General features: G+C 43.9%; 2 protein-coding genes across 4 annotated transcripts in view; one reads left to right on the top strand and one right to left on the bottom strand.

Annotated features, from left to right (window-relative positions):
- The window catches only part of COPS4 (COP9 signalosome subunit 4), a 17,916-nt gene extending 17,536 nt beyond the window's left edge, over window positions 1-380 (bottom strand). The window contains exon 1 of the mRNA XM_015417919.1: window positions 114-380. Within this exon, the coding sequence (XP_015273405.1) occupies window positions 114-187 (74 nt within the window). The 5' untranslated portion in view covers window positions 188-380. The remainder of the gene's footprint in view (window positions 1-113) is intronic.
- A 295-nt stretch (window positions 381-675) lies between these two features.
- The window catches only part of LIN54 (lin-54 DREAM MuvB core complex component), a 56,199-nt gene continuing 43,874 nt past the window's right edge, over window positions 676-13,000 (top strand). For 2 of the 3 annotated variants that reach the window (XM_015417929.1, XM_015417931.1), the window contains exon 1: window positions 4,155-4,250. The gene's annotated coding sequence lies outside the window, so the exon portion shown is untranslated. Of the gene's footprint in view, window positions 743-4,154; window positions 4,251-13,000 lie in introns of those variants that run through there. The other variant, XM_015417930.1, reaches the window with a different exon arrangement.

Genomic DNA, 13,000 nt, shown 5'->3' on the forward strand with positions numbered 1-13,000 from the left:
GGGCAAAACCCGAAGAGACCCCCCCCCCCCCCCGGAGGCCCCCCCCCCCCCCACCCCGTTCCTATTAGCAACCCAGAAGGGTGGAGGGGAGAAGCGCGCAAGGAGCCACTCACTTCCCGGCCAGATCCTTGTGAGAGCCGCTGGAGCTCATGAGCTGGGTCAACTCCTGCCTCACGGCGGACGACATTTCGATCCCCCCCACCGGTTTCCCCAATCCCTGCCGTAGGGGGACAGGTGGGCCGCCGCGACCCCTTCCCTCCCGAGCCGCCGAGGAGAACGAGGCCGGCAAGGCCTCCGCGTAACCATAGAGCGGCGAGCGCTAGAAGGGAAGCGCGCGCGCACCGGCGTCGTGACGTCCCCAACCCGGAACTCCCCCTGATGAAGGGAAGAGGCAGAGGGAGGGGGGAGAGGAAGTCCGAGGAAGCTTTTGAGGAGAGAAGGCGGGAGAATGGAGTCGGAGGAATGAGCCCTGCTCGCTGGCTGACGCGGCGCCGGTTGCCAGGGCGGCGCTGCTGGGTATTATGGGATGCGGCGGTGGCGGCGGCAGCGGGGGAATGGCGCTGGGCGCGTGATTTTGAACGGACGCGGAACCCGCCGCGGCGGCTGCGGTGAAGAAGCGGAGGAGAAGGAGGAGGCGGCGGCGGTGGTCGCCGCCGCTGCCGCCGCCGCCCCCCGCGCGCGGGCGACACGAAGGCGGCTGGGTCCAACTGCCTGGCGGTTGGGACCTCGAGGCCGCCCACAGGTGAGCGCCGGACAGGTCGAGAGGTGAACCGGTCCGGGCGGGGAGACGAACGCACACAAATCTCCTTCTCCATCCTAAATTGACTCGACTAGTCTGTTTTGGTCTTGTCTTGCGGGCACGGCGCGTCTCGGCCCCCGCCTTCGTTCTCCATCCTATATAGCGCATCTCCTTCCTTTTGGTTGTTGTTCTCTTTCTTCCTTGCAAGGTGTCGCGCGTGGGAGAAGCGGCTTTGGGGAAATAAAACCCCAGAACACTCGGCTTAGAGGCGTTTGCGTGTTGTTTAAATTTTTCTGAGACCAGCTGATGTAATTTAAAACAGTAGGAGGCCTCTGGGTTTTGTATAGCTTAGGGCCTCAGCAAGTCTAAATCCGGCCCTGCTTGCGGGCACGGCTTGTCTCGGTCCCCACCTTTGTTCTCCATCCTATATAGCGCATCTCCTTCCTTTTTGTTGTTGTTCTCTTCCTTGCAAGGTGTCGCGCGTGGGGGAAGCGGCTTTGGGGAAATAAAACCCCAGCACACTCGGCTAGAGGCGTTTGCGTGTGGTGGGAGGAAGGTTGAAGGCTTTCGGCCCATCCAGATTGCACAGACATATCCAAATGGCCAAAACACCTTCGGGGATATTTTGGCCCTACCTGCCTGACATAGGACTGGGCGACGGGAGGGGAGGGAGAATGGAGCACGGGGGGAGAGTGGGTGTAAGAAGTGTGTGCTTTTGCTGAACGGCAGAAGGCCTTCGGTGTCGCTGGCTAAGGTTTATGCTGTGTGGAAGCAGGAGTACAAATTATATACACGCACGTTTTGTTGTCATTTGTCGCAGTGTGTTTGTGTGTGTATGGTTGCTTTCAACTTGTGAGGGTGAGAGGATGAGAAGGAAATCATTTTGAACTGGATATCTTATGTTCTTCATCAAGTATATACCCTACTTTTAAGTCCTCTTCAGGGTCACCAAAGCAACTAGTCTCAGCAGGAGCAGTTTCTATACAGTCATATGGTTGTCATTTAAGTAGCATCTCAGTATATGCCGTTTCTATACAGTTACTGAAGTAGCATCTTTAAATGTTTATAACTCCCATGTAGTGACATTCTTTTTCCTGTTTCAAACATAATGTGTTTTGTTGCTGTTGTCTGTTTTTACAGTGAAAGGGACATAGGGTAATTCTATTAAGATAAACTCTTCTCCTTTTTAATACATATCAGTATAAAACAGGCAGTGATTTAACATAGTTCCAGTCTTTCATACTGTCAGTTGAGTTGCTTATGGCCATTGTAAATGAGGATGCTGGTGTGTTGTTTTTGGTTTTTAATAATCTTTTTCAGACAAGGAAGTTCAGTAGTGAAATCAGCAAGCTGGTGAATTGTCATTGCTGGATGTAGTGTGATTTGTGTATGTTTTCTTGCCAGGAGGCTAACATAGCTTGTTAAGCCTGATTTGTAAGAAAATGGTTTCTGCTATTTGCTGCTTAATTTGGCTATCTCCCATCTTAATGGATGTCATTAATTTTGTTTAAAAGGTGCTTTGATTTTTGTGCAGTACAGAATATTTTAGAGACAGGCTACAGTGCTATTTTTCCTGGGATCAGAATATAGAAAAGCTCAAGCAAGTTCTTTATTTTTTTTGTTAAGTGAACAAGATCCTAATCAAAATACAGTCTCTAAGAATCCCGTGTGAGTGAAACTAATGGTCCTGATTTGCAAATGTTTCTATACACAAATTACTTTGAAACTGATGAAATAGAAAATCCTTCACAGAGCTAAACTCAGTCTTTAGAAGAACAATTTTATGAGGGCACTGTGTCTTATAGTAGGTACAAAACGAAGTTAATCTCACCTTCATTATCTGTCCAATGCCACTCTGTGTATTGATTATGGGAAAACCAAAAGGAATGCTGAAGAAAGGGCAGTGAGGTTCAGTTTGTAATGAAATGCTCCAAAATGAATTCTGTGGGTGCACAAATCAGTGTTCTCATTCAGTTCAGAACATGTACTGAAATGATTAACCTTGATAATATCCCTTCATATGTGGGGGTCTGTCTGATCTACACTGTTCTGTTCTGTTAAGTTCTGACTGCACAGATCTTCCTGGAGGCAGCGTTCTGCAAAACAGTTTCTGTGCATGGAAGGATTCAACAGAACTGTTATGTGACTGATAGCTATATTGCATATGAAGGATGCAACACCATGCCTGATTCTGACACAGCAGGGACAGGGATAAATCCTTCCAGTGTTTTGACTTTCATTGTGGGAATGTCTTGCAAAAGCATTTCAGTGACTCTAGCTTGTAATGTGGGAAATTGCTCCTATAGGAATAGACTGTACGGCCATAGTCATACTAAGATTCCTAGACTCTTCAACTACTGTGCAACATCAAGCACCTATAGAAACTTTAGCGCATTGTTTCCCCACTACTGCCTCTTTCATCTGGTTGATACAGTGCTTTGTGGGAATCTTAGAATCCATTTGATGGTGGTTGAAATTAGGGGAATAGCCATCCATGCAAGAGTGTTTGGGGTGTTACTGTAATGTCAATGCAGTTTGAAGCCGAATTACACCCTTCTAAATCCATTGAAGTCAGTAGGCTTAGAAGGGTGTGATTTTGCTTGGGATGCCTGCTTTTTTATTGAGAGGAAATGTGCATGATTTTGTCTAGCAGTGTAGCCCTTTCCCCATCAGCTTTGTACACTATAGTATTTTCAGAGATTGGTCCTGTGTACAGTAGGTTTTGTGTTAATTTCAAGCTTTCTCTTTGCTTCCAAAATACAGTTGGCTAGAAAAATCTAAACCCCCCCCCCTTTATATTCAGGCATCATCAGAGAATTGGGCATGGTATGTTCTCAGCATGAATGACTTCCTGTGTTGTCATATACCAACCACCTCATCTCCCTGCAAAATCTCATTCTGCAGTAAACTAGCTAGCCTTTAAGGTGCAACAGGACTAGTCTCGCTGGTGCACACCAGCACGTTCCACCTTTGGAATTAACCCTGCCTTGTTGCTATGGCTCCTCCTCTTCTCTTTTTCGGTGGAAGAGACAGCGACGTGCCTATTTCTTGGCAGTCTTTGATCGCTCTTTCGTCACCTGGCAAACTTTCTGCTTTTTTATCCTCGCCTGTCAGCTGTAGCGTAGTCCCTCCCTCCTCCCTCTGGCTTGTGAGTGCACATCAAAGATGGGAGGGAGGGCTTTCCTCCAGTGGGAGGGGCTCAAGCGGGCAATCGGGGAGGAGGCTGAGGTTGTTGATGAGCTGGGATGTGATGGTGATGACGAAGTGAAAATGGCGGATCTTTCGAAATACTATCCTGGCCCCTGACATACCAGAGACAGCAGCTCAGCAACCCGAAGAGTCGCCCCCCCCCCCCGCCTGCTGCTGCGAGAAACCTCCCTCTCCCTGGCTTCCTTCTGCTCTTGACCCAGCCTCCTTCCAGCTATTCAAAACACTTCAAGGGGGAAAAGCCCCCTCCTTCTCTCAGGCTGGAACTTAGCAGGACTGGATGACTGCGCCCCAGAGAGAGAGGGTGAGAGACGCACCAGGGCCTGGGCTAAAAGAGATTAGGCTTTGGGTAAATAATGCTTGTATCCTGCTCGAGTGGGAAGGCAGGTGTTTTGGGATCTAAGAGCAATACATGAGCTCTTGGGACAGAAAGGTGTATTTGGAGCTGTTGAGGCCTAATTTGTTTTCCACGGTCTAATGCAGAATTGTAGCCAGGATTTCTGACTAGGGTTTGGATGGTATAAGCTAGTGTTCATACTGAACTCAGAGAGGGAGAGCTCAGGAATATAAGGTACTAAACTTAATGTTGCTTACTTATAAATGGGAGAGCAGAGAGCACAGTGAAGGCTACTCCTGTGTTGAACGGCTTAAGGGGCACTGATGACCTTGATCACATTCGTTATATTTTTAATAACGGTTTGACTGTTGGTGTGAATTATATCATCAGAGCTTTAAGAACTGAGCATGCTACAGATAAAACATGAGTTGTAAGTCTGTTGCATTTAACCTTTGAAAAGTTAGCCGTTGCAGCAGAGAATGTGCAGAAGAAAAAAAAAGTGTGTCATTGTGTAAATAAGAAGTGAACAGTGACTCACGAAAGCTCATACCCTGTCACAAATTTGGTTAGTCTTTAAGGTGCTACTGGACTCTTGCTCTTTTCTACTGTGTAAATAAGAGTTTCCTAAAGATCTCAATTTATTCTTTGAAAGTTATAAAATGTTTTTATGTGCAGTGCTGGTGTGTAAATTGATTACTGCAGAGGATAGCTTGCATTTCTAGCTGTAATGAACAGATGATACCATAAAGAAGTTACATTGATTACACCGTTATACTGGGAAGTTATTAGTTAAGTCCAAGCAGGAGATGCACAAGGACTCGTGGGGGGGGGACCTCAGCCCCCTCCAGCTGATCATGCTCCCCAGACTATCTGCATTTTCCCTCCCCATCACAGCCCCCGAGCTTTGCTTCTTTTCTGGTTTGTTCCTTTCCTCTCTCCCACCTACCTGCCACTGTCTTTCCCTCCCTCCCTTGCCTATTTGCTGCTTTGCCATTTTTTTCCTGCAGTCTTGACTCTTTCCTTTTTCCATACCTTTGCTTCTTTTCCCCCTTTCCTTCCTCATACCCTCCCCTATCTTCTTTCTTGCCAGCCTGCTCACTCTTCGTTTCAACTGCAGTGTCAAGTGACGCTACAGTGGCCATTTTGGCTTACCAGAGTTCCCAGGCAATCCAAAATGGTAGCCCAGATCTCATAAGGAAATCCTGTGATATCTTGACATTTAAAACTCTTTTTAAAAATTCTGTTCTTCACTGTTTATGGTTTAAGATTTTCTCCCAGGTTTGTAGGAAGATCTCCCTCTGTCCATGACCCTAATTTTACTGGTTTAATGATCTGTGTCTGTGTTCAGAATTCACTTCCCCCGGTTGCTGGGCTGCCCTCCTCAGGCCTTACGCTTAGTCCTCTGCCCTCTCATATGCTGACAATGTCTGCCAGATGACCTCCTTTAAATCCCCTCCTAGGAGCTGACCATGCCCTGGTGACTCTTTCTGTGTTCCTCCACACCTTGAGGGCCATACCCTCTCTATCAGTAGTGGCTGATGTTGCCATCCAGCCCCACCCAATCGAGTGAGTGTTTGGCCACTCTCAGCTCATGGGATGGCTTGCAGTTGGAGCTTTTACCAGCATTCCCCTGGAGAAACCTGCCCCAGCGTTCGGGTCTCTTGCCTTTGGGGCCTCCCCCTCCCAGTCAGCTTGAGGCGCAGCCTTCTCAGGCCTCACTTAGCCATACCCTACTTAATTTTTAAATGAAAACTAATGTTCCCTTCTTGAAATTGTAGTTGTAATCTTGAGAATGAGCTGGTAAAAGTCTAAAGGCTTAAAAATAGATCCACTTTCCTTTGCTAATTAAAGCATACTGAGATTTGGGGGGGTTCATTATAGGATGAGTACAACTTTCTATCGGGCGTTGCTTCACGTTTACGAAGCTTATGAAAATTTTGGTTTTTGATTTTGCAAGTTACCTTCAGCTTTATGGCTGCATGCCTGCTGTGGGGTTTTATTACTCAACAAACTATTACTCTCTTGTGGAAAGTAGCCCACAATAAACTTTAAGGTAGACTATTCATTCGTTGCTTCACCTGGCATTGTGTATTTAGCCAAGCCTAGTACCTTGAGGGTACCACCAATTACGCATTGATATGTAGTGGATATTCACATGGAGATATTCTTTGCTCTAACAAGATGGGTTTGTCCTAGTTTGTTTTTAATATGAATTTGGCATCACCAAGTTTGAGCTTCATTTGTCGCATTGTTGCCCACTTGCCCAGTTTAGAGAGATCTTCTATAGCTCTTCACAATCTGCCTTGGTTTTCACCATCATGAATAATTTTGTATCATCTGCAAACCTGGCTACTACACTACTCCGCCCCCCTCCCCTGTTCCACATAATTTATGAAAAAGTTAAATGGCACCTGACCTAACACCGATTCTTGTTGGGACCCCACTGCTCAGTTCACTCCATTGTGACAACAACTGTCCATTTTTTCCTACTTTCTTCTTCCTGCCATTTAACTGTTTTTTAATCCATAATAGGATCCATCCTCTTATCCCATGATTACTGAAGAAGTGTGCTTGCACACAAAGGCTTGTACCTTGAATAAAACTTTTTAAGTCTTAAAGGTGCTACTGGACTCAAACTTTGTTTCATGAGTCTTTTGTTGAGGTACTTCATCAAAAGCCTTTTGGAAGTCCAGGTATATGATGTCTGCTGGATCACCCTTATCCACGTGCTTCTTAATCTGATCAAAAAACTACAAGAGATGATGCATTATTGATTTTCCCTCAGTAGACTTTGTTCCTCAATGTGCTTATTAATTCTCTCTTTAATAATGTTATTATATATCCATTAGGCTGGGGAAAGCTAAAAGAAAGGGTGTTTCTTGAATGGAAAGTGTTTTCTATCTGCAGTCCTCTAGATCTGCATCCCAAATAGTAACTAAGCATTGTTTCTCAAATGTAGCCATACTTTGTGCAAGAGACTTAAGTATTATCTAGAGTCCACCTCCATTTTTGCTCTAGAACAACAGAATTTTAGCAAACGAAGAAAAATGGCATGTGTTCATGGACTAACAATTAAACAGCTCTGCAGTTTTGCAATACATTTTCTCAGGCATCTCAAATGGGAGTTCCTAGAACTACTTTGATGATTATCTGGCTGCTAAGTGAACTATATGAAAACATGAGCACTGCAAAGCAGAAAAGAGATTTTATGTTAAGGTGTGATTATTGTGACATTACTTTATAGCCCCATGTCACAGTGTGCCATATTTGCATCATGCTACTTTGCATAGCTGGTCTCTCAAAAGTCCCCTCCCCATTTTCAGTGGCAACCATCTCAGTTATCTCCCCCTCACCTGTAAACGCACTGTAGTACAAAGGGGCTGTGGTTTAGTGGTAGAGCATCTGCTTGGCATGCCGAAAATCCCATGTTCAGTCCTTGGCATCTCCACTTGAAAAGGTCCAGGCAGTAGGTGATGTGAAAGATCTTTGCCTGAGTCCCTGGAAAGCTGCTGCCAGTCTGAGTAGACAACACTGACCTTGACGGACCGAGGGGTCTGATTCAGTGTAAGGCAGCATCTTATGTACTGTAATAGCAGAATACATGAATGGGCTGTATAGAGAGAACCGAGTGCTTATAACATGGCCCCTGTGGAAGAATATTCTTCCCTGCTTCTCTCTTCAGTGTGGCATGACCAGTCATTTCATTTCATGCATATGTCAGTCAATAAGAAGAAGAGATTGGATTTATACCCTGCCTTTCACTACCCGAAGGAGTCTCAGGAGTGGCTTACAATCTCCTTTCCCTTCCCCTCCCCACAACAGACACCCTGTGAGGTAAGTGGGGCTGAGAGAGCTCTTGAGAAAACTTGTAACTGACCCAAGGTCACACCAGCAGCTGCATGTGGAGGAGTGGGGAATCAAACTCGGTTCTTTCAGATTAGAGTCCGTACTCCTAACCACTGCACCAAAGCTAGATTTACAGTTTCATGAGTACTGTTGAAAAATGGTGGCCATTAACATAACTTTTAGCTAAAATAGGTTGAGTATTCATTTTTAATTCCTTCCTCACTGCCTGGAAATAGGTAGAAGTATTCCCCTGATTCCGCTTATATCTTTTTGGAAAGGTGTGCAGATGGAATGAATACAAACCTGTCATCTTTGGTATCATTCCCACAACCGTTTTTGAAGGGTTCTAAGACTCAACAAATCTAAAGGTATGCTGATATATTTTAGAGTTCTGCCCTCACCTAGATAGCCCAGGCCAGCATGGTCTCGCCAGATCTCGGAAGCTAAGCAGGCCCAACCGTGGCTAGTATTTGGATCGGCGATCTCCAAGGAATACCAGGGTCGTGTGACACAGAGGCAGACGATGGCAAGCCACCTCAATGTCCCTTGCTTTTAAGCAGAACTAGGGGTCGCCAGCTTGACTTGATGGCTCTGTCTGTCTGTCTGTGTCTCTCTGTCTCTCAGAGTTCTGTGTATCAGTAGCCTCAGATTTAGAGCAGGACAACTGGAAGGTTCTCTTGATCAATCAGCAAGTATCATTTGTTCAGACATCATGGGAAAAATATTTTACATAAACATGGAGAAACTGGTCCATCCCAAATATGTTGAGAATCCACGTTGTGCAAAGAATCCATGTTGTTGTTGTTGTTCAGTTGCACAGTCGAGTCCAACTCTTCGCGACCCCATGGACTAGATCCCGCCAGGCCCTCCTGTCTTCCGCTGTCCTCTGAAGTTTGCTCAGTTTCATGACCTCAACATAAATGTTATTGTGTACTGGTAGCAGTTCCCTTTCATCATAAAATGTACAGGCCTGTGTTCTTTAAACTCTAGCGCTGTGCCATTTTTCTTGTCTATTGGATTTCATCTGCTTGGCCATCCAGTCCACCTCTCCAGGGTTTTAGCTTGAAATCTCCATTAGAAGCTGTTACTTCCATACTTTCTAAAGACTCTCTTAAGAACAGCCTTTTCCTTAAATGTTAGTTTAGCTGTTCATTGAAAAAAAGTATTAGGCCTGGCATAGAATTTTGATTTCTGGTTATATCAACGTTGACTTAAAATGTGGTTGTCTAGCCATTGCTTATAAGATGGCTAGCATTCGTCATAATGGTTTACTTCCTTGCTCCAGTGACTTGTCATTGTGCCCATTTGAACTGTTAACTTCCTGAGCTAGAGATGTTGAAGTCTGCAGTGAGTGCATATAAGCAATTCTTAGTAGAAAAGGGCAAACAGGTTAAGTGTGTCTGTATGTGATGTAATTCCAAACCATCAGTGGGAGCTGTCAAAGTTACTTACTAAATTCAGATTTCTGCAAAACTGGTATTGCATGCTACTCATCCCTGACTCATGCCTTTTAAGAAGTGTTATGTCTTGAGAAACATAAGGTGAAGCCTATTTAACAGCGCTCATTATGCGGATTGTAAATACTGACCATTGGTATGCCTTCTGGAGGGAATGGTTTTGATTGGTGCTGTAATGTAACATGAATGGACGTTATCTCTTGAGTGTGATGGGTTATATTGTACATAGTGTGATTGGATACTGTAAATAGTGGGGGTGTGGCTATCTCAGCCAGAATTGTATATAAGTTGCCGTTTTGTCTACTGAATTGTCTAGCTGGTCTAGTCCTTAGCAGGTCTAAGCCTTTTCGTGCTGTTCTCACTGTTCCTGAGCTAAAATAAAGCTGAGCCACTTGTTGAACTGTTCCTTCGCGTTAGTGTTATACCTAACAAGAAGGGTTAAATAATGTTCTATGTTTGAAGCGGCAAACCTTAGTTAAAGCTAGCCATGGTTAATGGAAGGGGTGCTTGTGAGGGAGAAGAGTGGAAAAGGAGACATTACTTTTGTACTGGGCCAAAGGTATTTTTGGGTACTGTACCACACGTAACTGGAACAAAGAACCTATTTTTAATTGCTTTGGGGCCAGCTATCCCCCAAAGTTTCAAGATCTTCAATATTTTCTTAGTGGTTAAATAATTGCTATTTGTTGTTATGTTCAGCACTTTGTTTTAAGTTTATACTTCCCCATTTCTAGTGGTGTACTGATTAGAGATGAGGAAGCATTGTAGCCCACCAAATAGCTCCTATTTATGTGAGTATGGTAAACACGTGAAGGTCTGGAAGAATCAGGGGGGGGGGAATGGTTTTTCCCCTCTGAGGATTTTTTGGGAAATTCTGGGGAGCACTGAAAGAAACTCCTATGAAATGTTTTCTCTTTAAGAATGGGTGAAATGCTTCTTAAAGGAACCTTTCACACTCGAAATATATAGAATGAAAAAGTCTGAGGACTTTTTTCCATTTTTCCAATGGGAAAATTGGGACATGGGGGTACGGAAAAAGGCTCCTATGATCCCCTCCCTTGGGAATGAGTGAAATGAAAGATGAGGTTATACTCAGAACATATAGTGATAATCTATAGCATTAGGTAATTCTTGGGTGCATAGTATACAGGTTGTGTTAGTATACAGAGCCAGTTTGGTATAGTGGTTAGGAGTGCGGACTCTAACCTGGGGGAACCAGGTTTGATTCTCCATGCCTCCATGTGTGACCTTGGGTCAGACACAAGTTCTCTCGTGAGCAGTTCTCAAAAGAGCACTCTCAGCACCACCTACCTCACAGGGTGTCTGTTGTAGGGAGGGGAAGGGAAAGGAGATTGTAAACCACTCTGAGACTCCTTTGGGTAGTGAAGGGCGGGGTATAAATCCAATCTCCTCCTCCCCCCCCCCCTTCTACAGCATTAGATAATTCTTGGGTGCAAACTGTACACATTTAAAAAATTTTTTAAAATGTAATTTTGGTAATAAGTACTGTGCTATAATGTGTTCAGTGATAATACATTATTAGAGCTCAATGCTTTCATATTATAAAATTTATCTTAATATTCATATTTTCTGGTAGTATTACCCTTGTAACTGTATGAGAATGTTTCTCTCTAAATAATATACTTTCTTTTTGTTTACTTCAGAATTTATTTTCTACCTTAAACTTTAATTTTTCTTTACCTCTCAGGTGCAGGTATTATGAGGTATGGTAGTACAGGGTGCAGCAGTTTGCAGGGGAATACTTGCAATTTTTCATGTTGAAAATGAAGATTTATGCTTTAAATTCCACAAACAGGCCAAGTAGTACATTTGATGTTAAATCAGAAGTTTAGGTTTGTTGAGAAAGTATTGGATATATTTCAGTTTTCCCCCAAATCCCATGCTTCTTCCCATGGCTTCAAAATTTCCAGAAATTTTACATCTTTGTTTATGAGGAGTGCTATGCCCTGTCCAAGGATAAATCTTGACAAGAGTGTGAGTGATGTTGGAACTCAAGACCATACATCAGTAAGGGCTGCTTTGGTACCACATTCAATGCATCAGTATGTTTCCCTGTATCTCGGTGGCTATAAATAGTGCTTTTGTGTAGGACTTTCATGCTGAATTAAAATGGGCTTTTATTAAGCACTAAGGGTGCACCAGCTGTTGTCTCTGGCAGAGCCTTGTGCCTGTTGAAATCAAACAGCAGCAGCTCTTACTAGTCCAGGGGAATGTTAATAATTTCAAGGCTTATGTCGGGAGATTAACATTTCTGTAACTACTTATAGCTCTTTCACCTGGTTGCATAGTTGAAGTTCACCATTGGTGCAAAGGCAGTAAGTCAGTGGTTTATTGATTAATATTTATTTATTTACATTATTTATAATCTGCCTTTCTTACTAGAGCTCGAGGCGGATTACACAGAGTAAGTCAATATAATCAAGAGGATGGAGCATTCATAAACGATGCAATAAGATTTGTATTATAGAAATCTGAAAACAGAATTGAAGCAAAGCATAAGTATTAATAGGACCTGTTAAACAAAGAGAAAATTACATAGCAGGATCCTACTTATAGCAACAGACAATACAGGCTCTGCACAGTAGTAGTATATATACTATAGTCCCTAAACCTTTATCCAAGTAGCTTTCTGAACCATGCTAGGAAAGTGAGTGCCTTCCTGATCTTCTCAAGGAGGCCATTCCATAAAGTGGAGGCACAACAGAGAAAGTATGTCTATGGGCAAATACTGCTTTCATGGAATCTAATATGGAAATGTTGCATTTCAGATGCCAGAAACTTTTCTGAAACCTATTTTCAAATACTTGCATCACTTTCTACATATATAAATAATATGTTTTGCATTCTAAATTTTCTACACTAAGCAAAAGGATCAGTATCTCTTAATGGTGCATTTTGTCTGTGTAGATGAAGGCTCCTTCTAGGTATCATGAATCAGATTTAAAGAAGAGGAAATAATGGCAACAGTATTAGCCACTCAGCAAAACTTAAATAAAGTAAATCATATGTTAAGTGCAAAGAAGGCTCATCAAGTCAATTTTTTTTCCCACTAAAACTAATATATCAGTATTATAGAGAATCTCAAACCAGATGTTTGATCCAGTAAATGGTATTTATAGTTCTACAAGAAAGAGGACCCGCGAAACTCACGGGGGGAGGAGCTGGGGAGCTCCACACTGAACAAAACTACCTCCCCCTGGCCTCTCTCTCTCTCTCCCCCCCAGTCTCTCTCTCACCCGTTCTTTCTCTTCCCCCCAGTCTCTCTCTCACCCCCCGTTCTCTCTTCCCCCCAGTCTCTCTCTTCCCCCCTGTCTCTCTCTCTGCCTTTCTCCGTCCCTCTTTTAACTGTCAAAAGGAGATGGGAAAGATCTCTGCATGAGATCTGCTGCCAGT

This window comes from Gekko japonicus, unplaced genomic scaffold, assembly GCF_001447785.1.
Source record: "Gekko japonicus isolate JY-2015 unplaced genomic scaffold, Gekko_japonicus_V1.1 scaffold752, whole genome shotgun sequence".
Taxonomy (NCBI): Eukaryota; Metazoa; Chordata; class Lepidosauria; order Squamata; family Gekkonidae; genus Gekko; species Gekko japonicus.